This window comes from Ixodes scapularis, unplaced genomic scaffold, assembly GCF_016920785.2.
Source record: "Ixodes scapularis isolate PalLabHiFi unplaced genomic scaffold, ASM1692078v2 PGA_scaffold6__148_contigs__length_123643588, whole genome shotgun sequence".
Classification (NCBI taxonomy): Eukaryota; Metazoa; Arthropoda; class Arachnida; order Ixodida; family Ixodidae; genus Ixodes; species Ixodes scapularis.
Genome location: NW_024609881.1, coordinates 43,602,940 through 43,628,700, shown reverse-complemented (window position 1 = coordinate 43,628,700; position 25,761 = coordinate 43,602,940). Strand labels below are relative to the sequence as shown.

Sequence of the window (25,761 nt, the reverse complement as noted above, 5' to 3'; positions counted from 1 at the left end):
TCAAGCCCCGCCGAAATCTGGGTGGCTTGAACAACCTGTCGGCAAAGAGGCCTAGGCTAGGAGGCTAGATGCTTCGCTAGTCTCGGCGCGAGATTGGTCACTGCTTTGGAACCTTGGCGGGCACAGTAAGAATCACTTTACTGGCGTGTGATTTGCATTTTAGTGTACATTTTTTTTGATAGTTTGGATTCTGACGGGTTGAGTCACAAACTCTGTGTAAGGTGTGTCTGATATGCGTACGCGTTTGAATTTAGTTGTTATATATTATTTTTGACATTTTGGGTCTAAAAAATATACTTAGTCGGGAGGTGTGAGACTCGGCCCGCCATCACCGTGAAAGGACGCGGGAACAGGCTCTTTTCTTGGCGTGTTTGCGTTTGCACGTGTGCCCCGGTGTGTGGGTGAACTGGCGATGCTCGTGCGAGCTGGGGCAGGGGACACTTTGGAGAAGAGAAGAAGACGAGGACAGCACGTGGTGTGACCTTTTTGGGACATTCGGAAACCAGTTTGTCTTGTAAATAGACGTGTCTTTTTTTTTGTTCCTCCTATCCGCGGAGTCCTGTCTGGTTTACTATTCCGTCAGCGACCATCAGCTGCCTCCGTCGTCGGGTCCCGGCGCAATCTCAAAGAAAGAACATCTTCACTACTTCTGCCGCGGTAGTTGATTTGTGGAGTGGTCAGTGAACAGTTGATAAATCTGAACTGTTTCGCTGCCTGATTGCGACTAGCCTCAACTGATCACCAAAGAAGCCCTTCATGTCTTAGCATTGACGCAGTCATGCGGTTAAAAAGCCTAAAGTGTCTTCAAACGTACTAGCAAGTATTAGGCTTATTGCTATGCTTAGATGGGTGGCTTAGATCTGCAACTATAGTGCTTGGACAGGAAAAAGCCTTTGTTTAGCGCAGGGATTGTACAAAACATTTGGGAGCTCAGGCAAACGCCATAGGGATACTCTTGGGAACACCGCGTGTTCATGGGGAACCACTTTTGAAACCCATGCTTAAATCGGGGGTAGCCAAACCCTAGCCCGAGGGCTAAATGCGACCTGCAGAGGCGTCTCGGCCGGCCCGCGGCTGCCCGCGGTTCTGCCAGTGACGCCCGGCCCGCCGCATGTTTCCACCGCTGCTACCGGCGGAAAAATAAGCGGGCGTAAAGTAACAACACCGCAACGCTCGGCAGTCATCGGATCGGTTTTGACTCTTAGCTGATAGTACTATGCCATATAACCTTGAGCATATCGGGCACGTTCTCATCGCCATTTTAGCCACCTTTCTTAAGTATGTGTAAGCACGTTAAAATGTCTTTCAGTTCTCATATATACACGCTTTATGACCTGTGTCAGAACAATTGCATAATGTCATCACCAGTTCTACCATTCTCAGTAGCATTCTGTCCTCTGTGAATAAGCAAATTTTGCTCTGCACTTTCATTTATGCCCGGTGAGTTCTCCGGTTTATACTTAATGCATATAGTAAAAATTAGGTAAATACTGAATTGCAAAATAAAATTTATTTATTAAACCACTTTAGATTTTTTTAAACTCTACCATAAATATTAGTGCTTTAAACCCCTTTTAGGTTTATCTTTACTGCATTTTATTTTTATTTACTTAATTACTTTCCAGACTCCATGGTTGCGACAGGTCTCAGACCGGGCCCGAGCCAGAAAGTTTTGAGACCCCTGCTTTAGACTATGCAGCTAAAGTCTATAGTGAATGTCTGAATCATAATTGGTGCACCAATTGCTTGGCAGTTTCGGTATTTAATGCTGTTCACCTCTGTTTGCTTTCGCCTTAGTGACTTGTGACTTTGAGCAAGGCCCTTGTGAGTGGACGCTGGAAAACTGGATCATTGAAAGCGCGTTCCTGTCAAAAGTGGTGCCGTCGGATCACACCCTCGGAAGGCCTATTGGTGAGAGTCCTTTTTACAAGTTGTTCTTTCAGTTTCATGCGCTATGCTGCGGGAATTTCGTTTACAAATACAATCGTATTTCGTTCAGTTCATAGCTTGTTATGTTCTAATACGGCTGATTAAGAACTGAAACAAGTCAGAGGTTTTTACAACGAACGTCTCTTCTAAGTAAATGCCCTTTTAACAAAATAGAATGAAGTCCCAGCCGATGTATTATGTGCTCGATGTGTTTCCTTAACTACAACACCGAATTACTGTTTGTTGTGTTCGTCATACACAAATTGGCTCATTTAGCAACAACACGGTTTACTCTACATAAAATTTAATACAACCTATACATGGCCGCGCCCCATCTTCGTCTCGAACGAACGGCTTGCGCTCGCGCGTGCCAGCTTCAGCGTGCTGAGCTAAGCGCCACACTGTTTAACTAATATTTCTGTTTAACGAAGGAATTGCTCTCCTCCACAAAGTAAAAACGGTCAGTTTTATGATTTTTTAAAGCGAAATGTGACCGAAGAGAAATACTGCGGCAGCGCCAACGGTTGAAACCGCCGCCACGCCGCCTTCGTCACTGACGCGCTGCATGTTCTCGAGGTACTTGGTTTTAGGTACAAAGAACTTGTTAGTGTAGAACCTTGTGTTGAGGTGGTGCTAAGTGACTAAGTTTGGCATAGAAAGCCTTTGCGCAGCAACTTCCTAGCCACGTAGCGCCATCGAAACGAAAGGTTGCACGGACACAACTTATTTAGACCCAAAACCTTAATCGAAAATGTTATTCGTCAATTTAGGTTTCTCTAAAGTCACATTATTTAGCGAAACCACATGCGATGATGCACACCAGGCAATGTCTGCTTTGCGAACAAACAGAACGAGCGATATTTATTTCGATGGATCTGATCTCCTTAGAAGAGTTTCAAAGGTTCGCCAATGGGTAATCTCGGTAAAGGCGAACTCTACAAGTCTCTTTACAGCCTCTGAGACAAGTTAAGAAGCTAATCGCAAGGAACACCTTTTACGCATTTTCGACAGGTCATTATGCTCGAGTGAAAATTCCGAAAGGACGCATGCTGAGCCCGAGATACGAGCTTGTGCCCGAAGAACGACAGTGTCTCCGCTTCTGGCACTTTACCGCGGGTCTTCGGGAGGAGCTGCTCAACGTGTCCAGACTGGCGCTGGACCCCGCGGCTAAAGAGGAGCTTCTCTGGTCCGTCCACGGAGAGGACAACGTCGACCGACAATGGGCCTCGGCGTCCGTAAACGTCGCCGTTCGGAAGAAGTCTCTGCAGGTTCGTAGAAGGAACTGACGTCGCGCGACGTCCTGTTCGCTCGCTCTTTGGCTAGCTTGCGACGGATTAAGCATTTAGTAGAACTTCTGCCCGCTGCACGCGTTGGTTGCCTCCTGGTGAGCTTCGGATGTGGTTGCGTCAAAGTGTTATCGAAGGCAGAAAGCTCGTGCTGGAGACGGGGCATCTACCACGTTCCGAACCTGTTGTCGACTATGCGTAGCGCAAGTTCGTCTGCTTCTGCACGGGGGTTGCAATGATGTCAGAACGCGGAGTTTTTATTGTCCGACTAAGGAAAACAAAATATTCCGGGCAGACCTACATTGAGGTCTACCCACTCTCTTTTCAATCAGAACCAATCAGAGTTTGGAGTCATTCTGTTGTCACCGCAACTCTCACGCAAGAAGCAGACGACTGGCTCTCCTTATGGAGGACAAACTCGTTTGCTTGTGTCAGCAGTTACTCACCTCAGGCGAGACCTTCTCTTGCTTCGAGTGTTTCGGCCCTTCGTGTGTTTGCGTCGTGCTGCGTTGAATAGTTCTTCTGAAAATGGAAACCTGCTATCTTTCTCCTCCTGTCTGCTCGAGCAGCAGCTGGTCCTGGGTGGCCAGTCCTCGGGCAAGCTGGGAAGCGTCGTTGCCGTGGACGACGTGCTGCTCTCTGGGTGGTCGTGCCCAGACCCCGGAAGCTGCAATTTCGAAGACGACCTCTGCAACTGGAGGAATCTCGGCGGACCACTCAACCTCACCTGGCGTCGCTGGTCCGGGCCAACCCTGTCCAGGCGCGAACCAGAGTTCGACCACACCCTCGGGACCCGGCAGGGTGGGTGACACACCTCCGCGCCGAAGGAGTACCGCCCATTGAAGAACCATGGTTTCACGAGACCTGTCGTCGGGCCAGTTGGTGCATGGTGCAGAGCACCTAAAAGATGAGGCTTGCGCGTGATGTCTTTGGTGAATCGCCGTCCCACCCCAGCGCCAAACCTCAAGCACAAGACGCACCCAAGATTTACGCGCCAGACAAAGCGGCAGGCACGTGAATCTCGGCGCTGACACCTGCTAGCGTCCCGCGCATCGCGAGACTCTGCAAGGTGTACTCGCAGCAATGTAGATGCGAGAAATTTGCAGGTCGCCTTGTAGGTGGTATTGGCTGAACCGACATGAAGATGGCGAAGAAATATGGGGTGTCATCGACCCCGCGGCGGGTTGGAGGATGAGTTGGAAACATTTGTTTCTGGATGTGGCGAACTCAGAATTTGGTCAAACGTGCATTTTAGTGGTTGGGCTTGCGCCGGGAAGTACGAAGGCTTAGCTCAATTTGTGATAAAAATGAGGACACGCAAATATTTTCACAATGAAAGTCAATGACTTATACTGTGGAACGTTTTCACAATAGCAGTCGACGACTGCCACAACTGTGGCAGTCATTTGTACCTAGTATATCATTGTCGTGGACTAATCCTCCTCTAAAAAGAAGTACGCACAGTGAGCATTCACCTGGGCATTTATTGCCCTGGTGAATGCAGCCGTCTTTTGTTTGGATGGCCATGGTTTGGACTGGGCTGACTGCACTAGATTGGACTGATTTTTTGAGGTCGCAACGCGGTTCCCGCCGTGATATTACGCACAGTTCATTTGCTGCTTACACCCACATTCTCTTTTATGAGAGGGAGTCTTACCCATCTGCCGCGCTGCGCTTACGCCGCTTCGCGGCGACAGTCTGCGGCGGCTGATTACAAAAATGTGAACTCATTTGGCCCATCCGAAAACGCCGCTTCGCGGCGTCCGACTATTCGCTGAAGTGTCATTCGGTGAAACGTGGGCGTTCGCTAAAACGTCATTCGATCAAGTGAGTGCCTCCCGAAAAACTGAGGCGCTGCGACGATGCCGTTCGCACGAAACCGCCGACATCCGGGAGGGAAGATTGGCTCTTCGAAGACAACATAATGGGCCGTGATCGAGGGAAGCACTAGTGGTTGCATTTGAAACCGCCGACGCCCGGGAGAGGGTACTGTATCTCTTAAAACAGCAGTATGCGGACCTTTGCGAGGTTGGAATTCCAACCCTTCACCGAGTCGGAACTCTGGCATTAAATGCTAACTCATTTCCCCGAGAGTTGGCGTAACGAGAGCAACGATTTCGGCTTTTCTTTTTTAAGTCTGCGGGACAGTCAACGTTAATAAAAATAAAAGTTTGATTGCTTGGCAATTGACTGACGGTTCAGGGCTTTAGGGCTTCTGCAGACCGCTTTTTGATACCCATCAATCTAGTGCTTTGTCGCCTTTTTTCAGTGTCCTGTAGCGCCACATCTGAACGATGGGCGTCGTCTGTGTCGCCGTTCGTTGTGCATATGGGGAGGTTCCAAAGTTTTGTGGAAACGGTGTCATACCCTAAATCTGTGCAAAGCAACATGCACCACCAAAATACACCTCTGATAAACAGCTTAGCTCGGTACGTACAGCTGCCTTCTTTTCTAGCCCACTTTATAGACAGCCATAGAACCGACAACTATTGGGCCTGAAACATGTCTGACTGGTGTGATTAGCTCCTCGTAAAAAAGGTGGTTCCTCGATTTTTTCCCGCCGACGTCATGCATGCCAGGCCAAATCTTGGCTCCCTGGCTCTGTCGCTGCAGCGATGGTGGATGCGGCATATGCTCTCCAGCTTCGTAGTCCATTGGAGCTTCAGCAGCCAAGATTTGGGATGCCGCGATAATGGCGAAACTCGCGTTCGCTCCTTCTTTTTGCCGAGTCTTCTACGCCTACCGCCAGGATTGCGACATTCCACGACACGACACGGCTGCTTGTGGCACATCATTTGCTGCCGCTTTGGGGCCACTTTTGATATAAGGACAGGATAGGACACGCCACTCGGGTAGCAGACACTGAACCGGTAACGGTGGCTCGCGAGACAGTGAAAAGAACAGTTTGACAGCTAATAAAGCGAGTGAGTGCCAGGAAAAACATCCGCAACTAAAAAATGCTCTCCAGGTGTGGACAAAAAGTGAACTCTAGGCGCAGTGGTGTCGCAGTAATTGATGAAATGAAATTTTCAGAATTGAAAATGTTAAAAATATGCTCCACGGCAAAGTTTTGTAAACATAGGGAGAGAAATGTTTAGGCACACCGGAAACTATACCTCTCAAGGTCGGCTGATTGTAACACTGTGGGCGCGGCGCACTTTTTAATGAAGTAGCAATGTGGAATGGCTATGACGACTTTTGGAACTTTCCAATGATAAAGGCAGAGATTTTGAATAAACATTTTAAACTCTGTTTCCCATGACTCCTAAAGATATCTCGTTCTATACCAGCTGCCCTACAGTTGTGAGATATGTAAAGTTGAGGCAATCCTTGCCGAAAATTATGTTAAAGCCATTAAAAATTCTCCAACGGCCTTGATAATAAATGTATTTTCCGATAGTAGGAGCAGTTTTTTTTTTGGGAGGTTAGTCTGCTGTCTCAGCTTCGGAAGATAAGTTCAGCTGGTACAGCATGGCTGCTAGCCTGGGCTCTTTAATATGCATCACGGGGTAGTGATATATAAATGTACGCCAGTACGGATCTGGTCTAGATTAGAACAATTAAATCCAAGATAGATTTAGTGATGAACGAAAGAATTAATATCTTAATAATGTGCAGGTCATTTCTTGCATCTGGACTCCCGCTATGGCCTCAACAATGCGGTGGGTGTCCTGGAAAGCGAACCTCTCCACTACTCACCGGGAAGCTGCCTCCAGTTCTATTACTACGTTGACAACATAGGTAAGGGGACTTGAAGGGAAAATTGAAGTGTTCTCTTAAGTTTTTTTTTCTCTCTACAATTATTTTTGGGCTGCAGGCAAATGGATGTATACTTACAAATCTTTTGAAGAACGATGCGCTTTGGCACTGGATCCTTGCAAGGTTGAACCCCAATATAATGAAGTTGTAGGTAGTGGTCTCAGGTCTAGTTTTATTGCAAATTTGCTTACATGTTTTTTCACCTTCCTAAAACCTAAAACAAAAAATTGCATCTTGTAAATCTTTGGACGCCATTCACATGAAAAATATTTGCAGTCAAGCTAGTCAGCAGTAAGTATTTGTCAACCTTTTTACGAGAAAATAATAACCGCAATCTGGGTTTCACAACTAAAAGTTGCTTAGTTAAAAAATGTTTGTCTTCACAGGAATGGTAAAGTTTTTTTTTGTTTTTAAATGAGTATCGAAATTCTAGAAATTGACTTTCCACAGAAATCAGCGATTTTACTCAATCTCGTCACAATGAAAGGAAGTCAGGTGTACCAGTTGGCCTTTTCAAGTACTTGGTTGATTCAGATAAATAAAAGATATAGCTGGATGTTTAGTTTTGAGAAAATTAACCCTGTGAAATTAAAATTGAAGGAGCATTCTGCATTCATGTAGGATTAGATTGCGCATTCAAATAACAGGAAATATAAAAAAGTGTACATCTCATTAGGGTGCCACATCAAAGCTCACATTTATTTTCTAAATTGAATGGCTTGAGGCTTGTACGGGGCTTTCACTTTACTTTTGTGATAGGGGTGGATGCGGCGCTGAGTGTGGACTATGTCGTGCATGGAAAGCCGTTTCTTCGCGCTTGGGAGCTCGACCGGTCTCCAAGATCCGGTTGGACCCTCTTCCAACATTACGAGACTCAACTTCCAACAACTTACAATGTAAGTCTCGATACAATGTCTGCCTTGCGGTAGTCGTCGTTGATATCGCCTGCACAATTAAGAAATCCTGGTTGAAAAAGCCCCGAGACTGCGGGTAAACGACACAACAATAAAAATTCTCTCTTTTAGAGACTTTTTAGTGTTGCGTCGTTTACCCGCAGTCTCGGGTTTTTTTCAACCATGTGCATTGTACACCAGCTCGTTTGCGCCCTTACATTTTGTTAAGAAATCCTTATTGTTCTGGGGTTATGTGACAATTCGCCTTGTCGGCCAATCGGGTCAGAATTATTTTACACCAATAAGAATAGTCATTTAGTGATAATCAAATAAGACTCATCGCCCATGCCTTTGTGAAAAACATTTGAAATTGCTGGTTCTTCGACTGTACAAGGAGGAGGTTCAGAATCTTTGGCCGCATCGTGTGGGGCGACCAGCTTTGAGGAATGGCTGTGTCGGTATAACTCTCCTCCTCGCTATTATTCAAAGAACCGTCAAAATCATTATTTGAGTATTCATCACAGAAACGTTCAGAGCCCTCTTCAATGATGTCTTCTCTGCTAAAAATACTTTAGCCGTTCGTTAAAATTGCTAACATCGTTTCCGTAAAAAGCAAATAGAGAAAAATTAAAGGAGTTTACAATTCTCCGTAATGCCGAATTAGAGCGCAGCTCTTTAGGAGAAGGAGGGGAGGGTATGGCGGGGAGAGTATTCCCCTCTTCCTCTCCTCTTCGCCTACTGCCCATGCATTTAGCGGGAAGTTTTTGCTAAATTTCTTGTTAAATTTAGAGGGGAAATATTTCCGCTGAATTTAGTGGAACATTTATCAAAAAAATTCCCGCTAAATTTAGTGGTGAATTTAGCGAAAATTATCCCGCTGAGTTTAGCGGGGAAATTCAATTGGTGTTTAGTTCAAGTGACTTCAATTCGCCGATAAATTTAACCGGGAAATATTTTTGTTAAGCTTAGCGGGAAAGTTTTCCGCTAAATTTGGAACGGAATTGGTTTTGAGTTTACGTGTGACGTCACGTGACGTCACACGGGACGTCACCTTTGACATTTCGCTGAATTTAGCGGAAAATTACCTGCAAAATTTAACGCAAAACGTTTCCCCTCGTGACGTCAAACTTGATGTCACGCGGAACGTCATTATGGGAAACTCCCTATAACGCAGCGTGCGGTTACGTCGACGTCGACAGCGACGCCGACGTCGCTCAACCCGGAAACGGACGCCTAAGAGCTAGGCTCTAAGATAATGTGGGAAAACGCGTACCTTCGCCGGCAAACTGGTTCTCTTGTAGTCCGTGACCAAACAGACCGCACTAGGCACGTTTGTAGACCATGTGTTCAAAACAAAAAGGAAGCACATAGAGGCAAGGGACGACCGAGGAGTAGTGTACCGCTTCTATTTTTTTTTTTACCTTTCAATAAACGCGAAGCCAGCTATATGTACAGATAACGCACGGGGTAGAAGCGGCAGTGGTAGTACTGTTCCGCGCCTCGTAATGCCTGGCACTCGAAGGCCTGGTTCACACTTGTGAATCGGCGGGCGAATCTGCATGAATTCAGTCGCCGGGCGTAGCGTCCACTGTGCATTGCCGCGGCCGATTCCGCTTCGGCGGTAGCGGATTAGCTGTAAGTGTGAACCAGGCCGAAGTGCCAGGCCCGACCCATGGGCCGACACTTGTCATACACACGACGTCGTCCGTGAAAACTGTATCTGCGCCACCTTTTCATTTGCTCAAATTCTACGCTGACGTTAGGCGTGAGAGAAGAGACTTGCGCCCGTGGTGCATCATAGTTTATGACCGATCGGCGTGGAGGTTTTTCCCCGCCGCCGTCAGAGGACCCCCAAGTTTCTTCTACTGGTCAGGAGGGCAAATGAAGGTCAGGATGCGACTTTACTATCCCGAATCGCCCCTCGAGCACTTAACCAGGAAGACGGGCAGCCAAAACCCTGTGGCGCCATAAAAGATGCCACAATTAACAATGGGTGAATGTGCGAGGAAAAATTCCGCTGGTCCAGAAAAAAAGGGTAGAAAGAAAAACAAACTGTTACTTATGCCACCTTGCCTAAAACTAAGTAATTAAAGGCATCATGCATGCTCTATCGATGATACTAGATCTCGCAAGCCAACATTGCCAGACTGTGCGCGACAATTGACCGCAAAGCAGAAATAAGACTTGCGGGGAACCCCGATGCCTTACCGCAACAAGAATATTTATTTTACGGGGGATATCCGACATATGAATACAAGGGGTGTCAAAATGTGCTCACGCTTTGTACGCACAATGGATGTGCTAACTGGAGAGGTTTTGGGGCATTCCACCACAAGAGTGAACTCTGAATATTTAAGATTTTTGTGTGGTGAGAGAAATTAAAGGTAAGTCGTTAGGAAGTCCTGCCTCAAGCTAGGCTCGGTTAGGCAGAAGTACAGGTTTTTCAAAAGTCTCCGTTACCTCTGATGAATTCTAGCTACTGTTCGTGTCCGTCGGTTGAAGAGCCGCCAGATATCAGTGGGCAGATTAAATCGGAAGTCCAGCTTGCCTAGGGTTGTAAGGATGTGCCTCAAAATGGGCAACTCTTTCTGTTTACGTTTAGGACTTTACATGTCACCCTCGCATCTGATATCCCGGGAAGGTTTGCTTGATTGATTAGAAAAGCCTGCGAAAATTGGGGAGGTTGAAAATGTTGCTGTAGTAAGGCATCCTACTGTCTGTACAATTCTTTTTTCAAATCATTCCGCATGTAAATATGGCTTTGTCTTCAACGACAGATATGGATCACCGGATACCCTGGACTCAAGGTGAGGGTAGACGTGGCCATTGACGACATTCAAGTCTTCAGAGGAAAGTGCCCTGACGATTCGTCACCTACCAATCCCCCAGGTAATGTGGACTCTCATTAATTCAAACTCCAGGAAGCCACGCATTTTTTGTTAACTATCAGAAGTTTGAGTTATCAGAAATTCATCTAAATATGAATGATATGAGATAAAATTAGCATTTGTTCTATGGATAGCTACATGTACAATTGAGATATTTTATGATTTTCTTTACATAGGCCTGCTATTCATAAGCAGGTATGCCACACACAAAACTTTGGTGAAATGTATGAGATAAGTGTATTTATTCATCCAGCAAAAAGTTGTTTATTGTGGTCTGCTTGCCTCGTCTAGCGCGCTTCCTGTCGAACACCGGTGCAGTGCAAAAAAGGGCCACCCACTGGTGTTTCTTGTCTACACTGCATCGGTTCTCGGAAAGATGCGCGCTCAACGGTACAGGGAAAACAAAAAGTATGAACTACGCACAAACGCTGCTTGAATTAAGCGGCGAGTAAGTAGAATGAAAACATTGGGGACATCGAAACTTTTTGAATTTCTTTTAATTACCTAGGAGTATGAAATATTTGAGCTTGAATTATTGCGGGCCTAGTAACCAACATGTCGTTACATAATATGTTTTGAAATGCCGATAGCTGACTGCATATTTTTATGGACATTTATTTTGCAGGCACATCTTTTTTCAGATGTGACATTAGGGCCTATAAAGTAAACTAACTTTACATGCAACTTTCCTCTCTCTCAAAACTGGTTTAGCGCGATAGCGCTTAGGAGCTCGTGCCACAAAGTTCGGTACCGGCGTCGGCGGGAACGGAAAATCCCTGCATGCACCTGGTGACGTCACGTGTCACGTCTCGAGCGTTAAATGCTCCTCTAAATTTTGCCGGAAAAATGTTTCAAAAAAGTTTTTTGGAAGCTTTTCCGCTATATTTTGCGAGTCGATAGGGTCATGACGTCTTGCGTGTGACGTCACTCCACAGGACCACGCTCGGGAATTTCAAACAACATACAACGCTCGCGTGTGACGTCGCGTGTCACGTGATGTTAATGACTAGAGCATGCACACATGCTTGCACGCCTTGGGAACGATCGCGGGTTTACATAAAAAGGCTTTGCGAATTAGGCCCGAAAATGCTATCGCGTTCTTTTCTTAATGTCGAAGCTTAAGCGTCTCCCAAGTTTTGTTTCTAAATTCGGATGACAGCTGAAGCTACACTTTCTGTGAATGTCTGTGTTGCAGACATTTCGTTTGCTGGACATTATGCTACATCCTATGCAGTAAAATGGAATGTGACACGAGTTTTTATGCTTGAAAGATTTCTAGAATTGGTTGGAGTTGGCCCTAGATTAGAGGCATAAAAATTAAGAAATTTGAACATTAAAATGACTCTATTCAATGGTTTACTGTCAGATGTATGGCTTTCGCAGATATCTGGTGCCTGCATACCTTTAACTCATGCTTTGAGTTGTAATGGAAATGCAAAGAAATAATGTATTGATGCACTGGTTTCACATATACTTTTGAAATGCAATTTAGAATATTGATTTTATACTTTGGTAATTTCGAAACTTACGAGATATGTGCAAGATATCTTGGTAAATGCATGCATACTATGAATAGAATAATTAATGAATGAAATAAGTTTTTTTATAAATTAGGTATAGCTATAATTTATCACCTTACTTTTTCAATGCAGGAAACCTTGTTGTATGCATGCATGCACTACTGATGGACTGACTAATTGATGAAGGGATGAATTTGCCAATGATTGGAGCCACTTTAGTACATCATTGTAATTAATCTATCAATTGATTAGTTGAATAATTGTCCAAGCACTCAATTACGCATCGGAACTTCCGTAAGCACACTATTTTTGTGTTGGGTTGCTTGATTTATTTAAGTGTGCATGTTTAGTTGATCCTCGGAAATGTGGTGAGGACACAAGAATATAAGCGTCGCATAGCCCGAGTTGCACAGAGATTCGTGTTTGCAGCCATGGAACGCAACAACACGGTATGGGACTGTGACTTCGATGTGGACTTCTGCTCGTGGAGTCAACAGGGCAGAGCTTCCTGGGTCATGAGGTCTGGAAAGACAGCCATCTTCAAGAAGGAGGGACCACACTGGGACAGCAAGCTACGCTCACCGGAAGGTGGGCTCATGGCATCTCCACCATTATTTTTTTTTTGGCACTGGCTTTATAAAATAACCGACTACTGCACTTCACCATTAAATCCTACCTTTTATGCTTGTCCTGGGGACATGTGTGGAACCACGCTAACCCCCAAAAATTTCTCCAGATCTAGGAACTAGAGAAAGTTAAAATTACTGTTTCTTTGCCATCACCATTGCCAAAGTCATAATATGCTGTCATAATATGACTATGGCAACATGAACGGGGGCCACTGTGTCACACGGCCATGCGACTTCCATCAGGCTATGCTGGGTCAGTGGCGTTACGGTGTCTTGTCGTGTCATGCGATGTAAAGTCACAGGATGCCACGGTATAACGTGACTCATGACCTGAAGTCGTGTCAGTGTCAACAACAATGAGGGTAACAACGTGGATGCCCTACTGAAAAAAAAAACCATTTGAAATTCAAATGGGTGGCAAACTGGTAAATCAAACGGGTGCAAACTTGTCGACCCGTTTGGATCAAACGTGATTATGGGATACGGGTAGCCGTTTGAAACGGTACCCACTCGAAACGGTACCCATTTGATACAGGTGCCCGTTTGATACCGGTGCCCGTTCGATACAGGTGCCCGTTCCACCTTGCAGGTGACCACACGTTTGAACGTGCCATTCGAATCGGGAAATTATGCGCTAGCCCTAAACGGGGATCGTCTGGTAGGTTGGTTATCTTAAACTTAATTAAGACGTTCCGAAACTCATAAACCTATTTATAACATGGAGGAAACACGTAGAACAAATGTGCTCACGTAGGTGCTTGCAAATGGACAGGAAAACAGACACAAAAGATTGTTTTCAATTCTCCTCAAAGTTTATTACGTCTTCTGTAGACAAGTACAAACGTGCAAGCGATCTGTGAAATGTGAGAGGCACTCTAAGCTTTTATACAACTGAGAAGATAGCAAACCAAGCAAGAACCGAGTTAATTCTAGACTATGAAGGTAGACTTTCGGGAAATTATTCGCCCGGCTGCCGCGAGAATAGTGGCTGCATAATTATATAGATAATCTGGAAGAGTACGAGTAGAAGAACGGTCAATCGTTGCCAAGAAGTACGTTGCAGTGCACTTACCACAAAAATAGCGGACTTGAAAGATGTAATCCGTGATATTTGTCGACACGGTCAAAGCAGGACAACCACACAAACACAAATGAGAGAGAACGGCTTCTTAAAAGTTTCAACACGATGTGGCGCACAAGCTGTCAGTTGCTGAACCCAACCAAACCGCAAGAATTCCTGACTTCTTTGAAGAATCGCGTGTTGCCGATATAGACGTACGACTTTTGGAACACTGATAGCTTTGGTGCACATCCAATACGTTGTCGAGAGACATCCTAATAAGACCGCAGGGTTAGGCGACAGAAAGAAGCAGTTGGACGCGCGAAGTCGAGCTGGAACTGACAACAAGCAGACAAAGAAAAAAGCGGCTGCTAGGCGCACCCTTCCGGATCTTATCAGCGTGTAGCTCGCGCGCAGCTGCGGGTCACGTGGCAGGTGACAAGAGAGGAGGGAGGGGGCGAGGACCACAGGGACAGCCCCTCTCCCTCTCCCCAGGCATTCCAGGGAGATGTGTTTTTGTAACCTCGAAGAAAAAAAACCTTGGAAATGGCAGCGGGGCGGCCACAAGCTCGGCTTGCGCCCGAGCGAAGAAAGTACTCAGCGCGAGTTCGTAGTTTGACTGCTGCAACGGCGGGCGTGCTCTCGCAATGCTCGATGTTCTTGCAGCCGCGTGTACGCGTGCTACCTTCGGTGCGTCTTGAATTACAGTGAAACGGAGTCTAGACGTACATTCTTTCACGCGGTCGCGTCTTCTGCGAGAGAGATTCGAGCTGAATAATTAAATTGAGGCAACAAAGGTGGACGAAGTTTTAAAGTTCTGTCAAAAATATCGGCTTGCCAACGTCGCGCGTTTACGTAAAACAACAACAAAAAAAAATGTGTTAGTTTTAGTGTTCAGTATAGGCGAACATCAGCGCAATTGAAATATAAATATAATTACTTGCATTACGCGGACGATCTGAAATCGATGAACCGGCGCTCCCAGCCTTCCGGAAACATTGGCTGCCACGGCTGAAACGCTAGGCGTGCCCACGCCACCGACCTGTACGTTCAGTATCAAACGGGCTCCAAAGAGCCGTTTGATTAAACCGCTACAGTTTGCAGCAAGGTCACCGGTTTGAGCAAACGTGCGACAACTTTGCCCAAACGAGTCGCCCATTTGCCCAGACGAGCGACCCGTCTGCCAAAGGAGTGACCTGCTTGTCCAAATAGGTGACCGTTATGGCTCATACGGGGGACCCCTTTGAGCCATACGGGCGACCCCTTTGACAAACTGGTGACCGGTATGGTTAAACTGTTACCGGTATGGACCCGTTTATTTTCATATAGGCGCCAAATGGTTTTTTTCAGTAGGGTGGTCAAGTCATGCTGTAACGTGACGTCATGCCAGGTCACATCATGTCTTTGCGCTGGTTTAATTTTTTGTCCAATGAAATGCCAATGTAGCCAGCAAGAGCGTTTTGTTTTACACTTTGATTCCGAAAGGCGGAACTCCGTATTGAGCCATTGAAAAAAAAAGTTATTTATTTGGAGCATTCAACTGAGCCAGGTGTTACCTTTGATATTTTCACAATACAAATCCATCATCTAGCCTCACTTTTACTTTTATTTAAAGCATCAATATGATGCATTGCTGATTTTCGCAGTTTATTTAAAGTTAATGAGATCCGTCTGGCCCGCATGGTGTACAAGCTCTTATCATACAGGTGTCAAATGCTGAATTACTAGGTTGGGAATGCATGCGGCGGTATCTGAAATTCCACGGAAGAAGGCTATTGCACATGCTTCGAAAAGATTCCTCAGCCGAGCAATCAAACATGACAGCGCACGGAAGGTCATTATGCAAATAGTTTATAGTTCAGCATGTATTTTAATGATGGTGGTTTTGTTTGCGTACAGGGAAGTACGCCTACTTCTCTCCAGTCCCGAATACGACGAAGACGTTTCTGGCCAGTCCGGTCCTGAAGGACTCTGAGGAGGACTACTGCGTCCAATTCTGGTACTTCCTGTTCGGTCTTGCTCCAGTGGAGCTCAAAGTGGGCCTAGGGACCATTAAAGGTGAGCAGAAAGTTTATTTAAAGGGACACTGAACTAAAAAAACAGATTTTTTAAGTACCTGGACTGTGAGATGCAGGCATTGGTGAAGAACGAGGCAGGTTTTCATGAGACTGCAAGCTTTATAGTCCATGGTTACGGTATCGTCAAATACGATATAGCTTCGCTAATACTGGAAGCTCCTCCGAAAATCTATGGGAGCGGCGGCGAACGTGACAGTGGCGCCTCTGGCGGACTTGGAGTCTACTGAAGCAGACGACGCAATGTAAAAGTATAGGCTCCGCGACGTCCTCGAGCTTTGCGAGCCCTGTTTCTTCACCCCAACAGCTGAAATAATTCATTACGGTTAGGCCGTTTGCAAAGCGGAATCCACTGATCGCAACTGCGAAGACAAACAAATAACAACGCGCGCATAAACGAAGATAGAGCAGTTTATTTAGAGGTCTCAAACGCCACTCAGGGGAATCACACACGTTTGAAACGCTTCTGGGAAGCGGAAAAAAGGCGTTTAGCTACTCGTACTACCGTCGTAAGACGTTACTGTTTATCCGTTACAAACTGCGTTGTCACAATTTCTTACCTAAATAGGTGATTATTAAAACGTGCGCGAACAATATGTTAAAATTACGAGAGCAAGCGCGCCAGCCTCTGCAGCCATTACAAAAACAAAAAGTAACAAGAAAAATCAACGTGCAAACACTTTCCGAACTTTGCAGAAAAGATGAGGTCCCTATTCCAGACGAAAATAAAAAGAAATGAAGAACAGTCGCGAACAACGGCGAATGAAACGAAGTTAGCAGACTATACAAAGATACAAATCACCCAGCAAAGACCTCCTTCAACGACGACGATCGCACGGGGCGTCGGTAGGAGCATTGAAAATTAGCAGATGGTGCTCGCCATCGGTGTTGAGTCCACAACAAACAAAGCGGAAGCAACAGGACGAAACTAATAAAAAAAAGAGCCTAACTTTTTCCTTTTTTTTCAGCTGCATTTTACACGTTTGTTTATTTGCTTTCGTGGTGTTGGTAGGAACTAATTACAAAAGAGCTGCAATCTGCTACGTGCTAGCAGTGTGTGACATTTTTTTCTTTCGCCTTTCTTTTCCCAGTGACTTTGGCAGGTTGTTTGTTTTCTCGCTTGGCGCAGCAGTTCAAAAGTACACTCCAGTACTTGTTGGCGTACATGTCCAGGCAATTCTTGCACACCGTGCCTTTGTTTTGCGTGTCGATCAGCGGCCTCAAGTGCGTTTTCAGCTGAACTCTTGTTTGGTGAAATATTCGTCTGTTGAGGCGTCAGTGGCAATTTTGAAGCCAGACTTAGATAGCTCTTCCAGTTTAATTTGAAGTAACTTAATTACTCACGTTTGTTCGGTCTTCGGAAAGCGGAAGGAGGATTTTCACCACATCACAAAAACTTGTTTTCCAAGTATGAGCTGGGGTATGTCCGAAGGCAGCCGGTTGATCAACCAACGATCACTTACAGCAGACGTGGCCGCGTACTCAAATAAAATCCAAATATAAACGTATAACGAGCTTACACTTTTTAATATATTTATTAAGTATCTAAAGGCACATTTGAAGATTTCGGATCAGAAACTCAATCGAAGGCGAACATAGGAGGTTATCACTGACGACAGTGAAAAAATAACACCAACAAGAACAACTGCAAAGTTGCAGACGGCCCTCCAAATGTCCGGGCATTGCGTAGCAGACGAACCGGTGGTAGTAAGCGGCGAAGCGAAGAAAAGAAAGTAAAAACTAAGCCAAACAAGGCAAAGCGAAATTCGCAATGGTTCGAACGTCAAGCAAGCACAAGAAAGAAAAACAAACAAAAAAAAAACATAAACACAGGAGGGAGAAAGACCGCGGCGGCGTAGCGTCGCCTCAAACATAAAAATAAAGTAGACTTTGAAAAATGAAAGGAGGTGCCCGACCGTCCATCGCGTGTTCTTTTTTGTAAGTCCGCTTTTATTAGTTTCAGTATTAGCGTCAGATTTGCATGTGCACAATCGTCTCTTCCAGAGCATACTGACATCGCAGTAAGGCAGGTGGTTCGAAATTGCATTTTGCTTCTTCATTTGGAGACGATCGCGATATAGCCAGCTCGCCTATTCGACGAAACGGTTTTAAGCAATACTTTCGTGAGAAATTGAAATTGCGACGACAAAATGGATTGATCGATATGCAAGTAAAGTTGAAACGTAGCAATGTTCTAAAACATTTTTTTTTTACATTGCCCTTTTCAAACAAACAGGGTGAAGGTACATTAGTGTCCCGTGACAATTTTTTTTCATTGGTCACCTCTAACGGAGATAGCAAAACCAATGCGTTGTGGAGAATTCGTTTGCAAGCGGAGACTGCGAGCTCGCCAGGGACGCTGCGATCACTTTTCGACCGCAATCCTAGGGAGTTGCCAGTATTGGCTTACATGGTATTTGGTATGGTGGTCAAGGCGAGACAGGCTCGTGGCAGCCTCCAAAGCATAGTTTTTATCAGTTCTTAGCGCATAAACACTAACCCCGATACAGTTAATATAGGCTAAATGCCGGACACGACACTTCCTCCTTTTTGATTTTAACAAAGTTCGGAGCTGATACCAGACTACGAGTCCTTCTGGAGTTAGGCATTTTCTCACTGGGTACCGTCTTGCAGCAGATGCTTCTGTTGCTAGGGACGGGAGAGGTGACCTTGTGGGTGAGGTGGTGGACAGCCGTAGTGGGCTCTCATTCGGAGGACATGGTATTAACTCTACAACCTCAGCACCTGCGGGACTCGAGCGTCGTAGCAGTTGGTTTTTGTAACGACGCCAGAGGATACTGCCTCAGGGAGTAGTTGCACGCGCAAGAAAGGAAACAAGGCCCGATCGTAAAAAAATAACACCAGACACCCACTTCGGTTTCGCATTGTTGTTACAAACCAGTAGCTCATCGGGAACAACAGAATGGATCTCGCAACGCTTCTGAGTCAGTCTGCAAGAACAGTTTTTGGGCACCCCTTTCCACCACGGCGGCTTTACGGCATTGAGACGAGAGCGCAATCATCGCCCTATACAAATTTTCTGTTGACTCAGTTGTTGTGGCGTGAGCCGTGTTGCAATAGCACAAGAAAAACTTTTGCAGCTTTTTATGTAACGGCTTGCCTGATTCTTTTTTTTTTTTGCAGAGCGTTTTTAATGTCTGAATGAAACGTTCAGCGATGCCATTTGAGCTCAGGTGATAGAGAGCCGTAAAGACGGAATGGGTGCCCATTTTTTCCACGAATCGCTTGAACTCGCTTGACTTACGCTGGGGGTTGTTATTTGAAACAATTGTCTGAGGGAATTCAAAACGAGCGAAAATCTCTATGAGCAATGAATGGCACATTGTGCCGTTGCTGGGTGCATTTCAAAACATTTTGGGCAACTTATATTGAGCATCGGTCACTACTAGAAACATAGTGAGCAGAAAAGGACCAGCAAGGTCTACAGGAACCTGTTACAACAGGTGCGGTTGTTCACGAGAAGGGGTGAAGGGGAGCCGTACAAGGCGCTCTACTTTGCCCTTGACAATTCGCGCAGTTTAGGACGCGACGTTCAAGGTCCGCCTCGATAGACGGCCACCATACGTAACTGCGCGTAAGTGCCTTGCTGCGTACTACACCCAGGTGGCCCTTGTACAGCTTGTCCGACGACAAGATTTGCAGTTATTCAAGAACATATAATCGAGGTCCGTGAATGGTGAAGCCTTGATAAATGGTCTGCTTGTTGCTTCTGTCAAGCAACAAGCAGACCATTTATCAATGGTCTGCTTGTTGCTTGACAGAAGCAACGCTGTTGCAACAGAAGCAACGTCTTCAGCTGGCGACCAAGGGTCGCCAGCTGAAGACGCGAGCAGAAATCGGATTCAGCGTTTTCACTTGATCTTTTGAATATAAGGTCGTATATGTAGGCCGATAAAGCGACAACCCAATCTTGGATTCGTGGCGCTGCAACGGTCGAAATTTTAGTTTTTGAACCTAAAATTGTTTGTCGTGGCGGCTTATAATTTGTGACCAAAGTACATTATCTACCATAGATGTAAAAATGGAATAGCTTTACTCCTAAAATGATTGCTAAGGCTTTTTACAGTTGACTTTACGCTTTTTTGGCATCGGAGATCGTATGTGATGCGTAAGCAGTAGGTCTTGGATTGCCATTTTATTTATTTCATTTCATTTATTGATCCCTTAAATGCTCACGTGGGTCTTTACTTAAGGGGGAGGGGTGCAGGCAGTCTTTGTACGGTTCAGGTACACAATACAAGCAAGAAGAACATGCAATGGATAAAACACAAGGGGGCTACAAGCCGTAAGATGTGGCAAGTGTTTCTCTAAACTTTGAGATATCCGATATCGTTACTATTGAGTCTTGCAATTTATTCCAAGTATTAATCATTGCAAAACATGAAAAAGTACAGCACCTACCCCGTACTTAGAGACGTAACAGGACAGCTTCAACGGCCTCTCACAGCCGTAGTACGTCAGGATTGGGGGTGGCACCACTATTGTTCCTGGTGAACGCTTCTTGACAATGTTCGTCCCAGCACCGTAAAGCGTAACGCTCTGGAAAACCGTTCTGATAGTGTTGCGAGAGGGGCACGAACTTTCCGTAGTATTTGGTGACGCCTAAGAAGGACTGCATGAGCGACTCCACTTTGTCCAGCGACGTCGAGATGCCGTTAGCGCTGTATCTGTGCCGAGGTAGCAAAGTTCCTGCTGAAAAAACGATCATTTTACTCTCTTCACTCTGACCCTGCGTTCAAGGAGCTGCTTTAAAACTTCTTCAAGGTTGACCAGGTGCTCCTGTATAGTTTTTTTTCCAACGTCAGGTAAGGTTTCGACGATATTAAAATAACCCCTTTTTGATGCGCCCGATTGAGATCTTGAGAACAGTATACCGCCTGATAGCGCTGCAAACAAGTCATGTACCGTCGGTAGCGGGTATCGGACAACATTAAGGCAAAGGTGTACGGTTGTCTTATAATCACCGCCATTCGTATACCACCATTCTTCTCGATGGCCGGTACGACCAGCATAGCATACTCTGCTGTAGTCACGGGTTGGATGATACTGAGCTTTTCTAATCTCGATAGCTCAGATTCTGCAGACGCTTGCAACGCGAAGGGAACATTCCTGGCCTTTAGAAACTTTGGTCGTTGGAAGCAGCTCAGCCCTTTCTTCCGTAATTGTGCCTAGCTCGTCGTTGGAAAGCTCCCTGTGCCTTGACTGTAAATCGAGTGTTTCTTTCACACGAGAATAAATAAAAAAATCTGACCTTGGAAGATGGTTCAGGTTCCACATCTCGTTCCAGTCCAGTCGGGTTTCTCAGAGTCTCTCTCAGTATAGAAATGGAGACCTCTCCCCCTCCAAAACACAAAGCCGCGGACGCGCTGAATTTTCACCATGCTCCACATTGATGGCCGAAACACCCCGGGTCCGGACGAGCGCTCTTGTGTACGTACGAAACCGGAGCGTCGTTGCCGTCAGGCCATCCGAGCTAAATAGCTAACGGCACTTGTACATCTCCGATACCGCCGCCTCGGTGTCAAGCATAGTGTTCACTGGTGTGCAATTTATAGTCACGTGCTGTGACAGGGTAGTGACCGGTTGAGTAAACGCTATTTAAGTCGACGACAGTTGTCTTATTAGCGGCTACTTCTAGCGTCTTTATATATATATATATATATATATATATATATATATATATATATATATATATATATATATATATATTATGCTGGCGTCTCGCGCGAAAATACCCGCACCGCCACGGCAGGCTCGCCGAATAGGCCTCTTCCTTAGCACTTGTAGCAGGTGCCAGCCTGCTAGGGACATGTTTGACCTTGTTGCTTTGTTGAGCCGCAGCCAAGTTGGGCACAGCTCGCACCTTGTGAACATCTGAAACTCGGTTTCTCCGGCACGAGCCTTTACAGCGCTCTTCTTGACTTCTTCCATGTGAAGGGCGCGGTCGACCGTTTTCAGGAACGTCAATTTGCCGTCTTCTGTAAACAGTACGCGTTGAATGTCTTTCAAAAGTTCGCACACGAAGCGATTCCGAAGTGACTCGTCCAATGCGGTTCTAAAATCCCACGTCCGCGACAGCTTCCAAAACTAAACGACGTAGTCTGTTATTGACTCAACCTCACGCTGTGCACGTCGATGGAAATTCGCTCGCTCACCAATGATGGAAGGTTTTGGAGACACATGGTCACTCAGGGTCTTCGTCGGGCTCCAGAAACGCTTAGTCAAAGGCAGCTCCAGGGCCCGTACGTCTTCGGCCCGAGGATGCTGAGGAAAGCACGACTTTTGTCGCTCTCCCGAACTTTGTTGACGACCAAGAACGACTTTAGCCTTTCGTTTGTACGAAGCCGACTCGGTAAAGCTGGGGTCAATTAGCCTGCCGATAAATCAATCAGTGCTTTAATCGGGATTAATTGTTTTAACCGATTAACCGGTTAAATTTTGACTGACCAAGAGAAAGTGAAAAATAAACGCTTTCAACACGCAGGTGTGGACGAGTGCGCCTGTTTGAAGGGCATACTTAGGTAATATTTTGGCGTAAAGTAAACTGGTGGGGCGTAATTTGTTAACTTCAAAGAAATACAAAAGGTAAGACGCGCCCCGGCCGCTTCACCGTCGTGTGAGTGTCCTGTAAGCGCAGCAGGGACTACTGTGAACCACCAAAGGAGCTCGCTCTTGCCAGAGGATATCAGCGAACCTCTTTGCCTTTGCAGGTGGAGTAATAATGTGATCCTAAGTGTCTTTTGACTGTTCTCAAATACACGTCGAGCTTTATTTATAATCGAAATTTTATATTGCATAGTTTATTGAATATTCAGCAAAGACAAAAAGTGTAATTTTGACTTTTCTATTATATTATGCTTAGGAATGAACGAAACCAATTAATTGATTAATTGATCGATTAAGGGGGCGAAAATTCTTATTCAACGCCCAGCATTATCTTTATAAATCCTCTATATTACATATAGCTTGGCATCACATATCTTTAATTTTATGTCATATGTGTCAGATACTTGCTAACCCAATGTAGGCACTAAACTTTCTGAGGCCACGGTCGATAAATATAGTTAGACTAAAATTAATATAGCTTAAAAAACTTGACTAGCGAAAGCTTGGGAATAACGTCCACGACTTCAGTCGAGTTTTTATGTAAGCATAGTGCAATAATGAAAGCTTAAAAAGGCATTTGAAATTCGATCTGAAAATATTCAGCCAAAACTACTGCTCGCTTCGAATTGGCTTCAAAATTAAACTTCACTATTCGCACATGACTAATGTATATCCAATCTGTATAGAGACAAATTGTTTAGTTCGTCTTCCATTTAAAACAAGTAAAAATATAAAGACATATTGACTAACGGCACTAAAAACACTGCTACAATTATATCAATAAACTTTTCGAAGAAAGAAAACAAAAATAATCCGCTCTACTTTTTTTTTATTTGTATAGGGGAACTTGTGTTTCTACTCATTACCTTGAAGTCCTTGTGTGTCGGTGTCATACTATTGGGTGTAAAAAGCTGTAAAATGTGAACCCACTACCCTTTGGTGGTCTCCTTCATTCGATGGGTTCTGAGATCCCGTTTTTACATGATTCAGCATACTGGGGTACAGCGCAAGCTCATTGATTTTTCTGGGTTTGCACATTGTCCCGACGTTTTACATCCGATTGGTTGACCTGTCGATCGGGCCGTAGGGTAACGGAGTATCCGAAGGCCAGTTGATTCGTTGATCGTAAACAGATCGACTAGACCATAACGATCATTAAGAAATCAGCCTGCCCAATCACTTTATGTTTATGCTAGAGCTTGGGACGATGCAAACAGATCCGTCACAGGTGACATTAGTGAGTTGATCATCGGGTGATAAGCCTTGGTGAGCACTATTATGCACCAGCGCAGAAGTCGACAGTCACAAAAAAGAAAACCAAACACGCAAAAAATACACTCACATGGCGCTAAATGTATTTTTAGCACTCTAGAGCCGATGGTAGAAATATCGGCTTAGGTCACAGTACTATCACAATCAGAGAACATCGATCTTCAGTTATAATAAATTTTAGTACATTCTGATCTTCATTGTTGTTTATTACTTTGACGCACTACAATATTTGTAACTTTTTACCATGCAAATAAGGCAGTGAATTGCATCGAAAATCTTAATCACATACATCATACTGCTTCGTATTTCCTAAATCACAATTTACTTGACAGTAAATAATTGTTTCATCTAAAGCTCTCAATTTATATACGGAGTAACGTGAGTAGGAACTAAACATACTTTTCTGAGATATACCTTCGGAGTAACGCTGAATATAATTGCAGACATGAATCGTAGAAAATACCAGGGTTAAGAACAATCTATGGGAATTAGAAATTACCATATTTAGTACCTCATTTCTGAACCCTTTGACGGTCGTTGCCAGACATGTACGGCAGCGATTAAACATTTAAAAATTCCCGCCTATACATGAAACTGTGCACACCGCGCAAGGTGTTCTTATTTGTTATGTCTTTGATGAACAAGGAACGCTATATTCGTACATTTTATCGCATTTCTGGGCGTTTTATAATTTTCGAATTCGACGCTCAGCGCACATAATGCCCACCTTGTGTACCCCGGTCGCTCTTCCGATATAGATTTACAATGCTCCTTGAAATTAAATTTAGAGGAAGGCAGCTCATTATCTGATGGTGAGGCTTTGTAAAATACCTACGGTTAGGAATCCGAAGCCGGTGGAATATTGCGGAAGTGGAGGCGCCAAAATAAAGCCAAATGAGAGGTGGCAAGTTTTCGCCTTCCATAATTTAATTTGATCCATCTAAACCTACACAGTTTGCGAGCACTGTACGTTCCCGCTAAATGACCAAAAAAACTTGTGCATTGACCCTTACATTGTACTACTCATTCGCAAACAAATCCCGACCCCTGGGAAACGTCTTTTTGAAAAACAATCTCGATCGCTAAATACTAAAGAAAATATCCAGATATTATGTAATTAATACAAAATAGTGTTTCTAGTTTTATCTTCATAAACCGTGTAAGAATCTAGCTGCTGACATATCCTACATAGTGAATATGGTTTGCCAATTTATTACTACTTATCGTTCTGTTTAGGATCGTCAATGTCTTTTAACTGGTTCTCTTTGATCACCTCAAGATTCTGATAGGGCCAGTGATGACGAGAACCAATCACTTGCAGGTGGCATGAGCCAGGTGATTTGGCACCAGCAGCGCGCCAACAGTCGCATCTGGCAGCACGGTTCTCTCACCGTGAGAACCAAGAACCAGAGCGCAGCGGGACAACTGTCGGTCATCGTGGAGGCATCGAGGGAAGGACCCGGTCTCGGAGAGATCGCGATCGACCAGATGCACGTCGCACCCACGGGAACCTGTCCTCATCCCTGTGAGTGTGGTGATATATCCACGTGAATGGCCATTTGTGCAGCATGTGAACATATTCAATCATCGCGATGGGTAGCAGTCTAGTGACTTGCGAGACAGACATAGTTTTCTCATGAGAATCTGCCCTTATCCCTGTGACTGTGCTGACGTGTAAAGGTGATTGGTCATCTATGGAACCTGCTGACTGCTAGTCATAGTGATCGACAGTTGGACTAGTAACTTATGGGACAGAAATAATATTTTCATCGCATCCTGCCTTCATCCCTTCGAGTGTTTGACATGTCGGAATGATTGGTCAC

At 45.1% G+C, this 25,761-nt stretch overlaps 1 protein-coding gene across 2 annotated transcripts in view; it reads left to right on the top strand.

The window, feature by feature from the left end:
* Positions 1–25,761, top strand: part of LOC8033079 (MAM and LDL-receptor class A domain-containing protein 2) — a 210,314-nt gene that overhangs the window by 86,769 nt on the left and 97,784 nt on the right. The window contains exons 29-37 of one of the 2 annotated variants that reach the window (XM_029973441.2): positions 1,798–1,911; positions 2,941–3,197; positions 3,785–4,016; positions 6,834–6,956; positions 7,734–7,870; positions 10,645–10,756; positions 12,705–12,863; positions 15,864–16,022; positions 25,260–25,463. In XM_029973441.2, coding sequence (XP_029829301.2) covers positions 1,798–1,911; positions 2,941–3,197; positions 3,785–4,016; positions 6,834–6,956; positions 7,734–7,870; positions 10,645–10,756; positions 12,705–12,863; positions 15,864–16,022; positions 25,260–25,463 — 1,497 coding nt within the window. Of the gene's footprint in view, positions 1–1,797; positions 1,912–2,940; positions 3,198–3,784; positions 4,017–6,833; positions 6,957–7,733; positions 7,871–10,644; positions 10,757–12,704; positions 12,864–15,863; positions 16,023–25,259; positions 25,464–25,761 lie in introns of those variants that run through there. The other variant, XM_040210499.3, reaches the window with a different exon arrangement.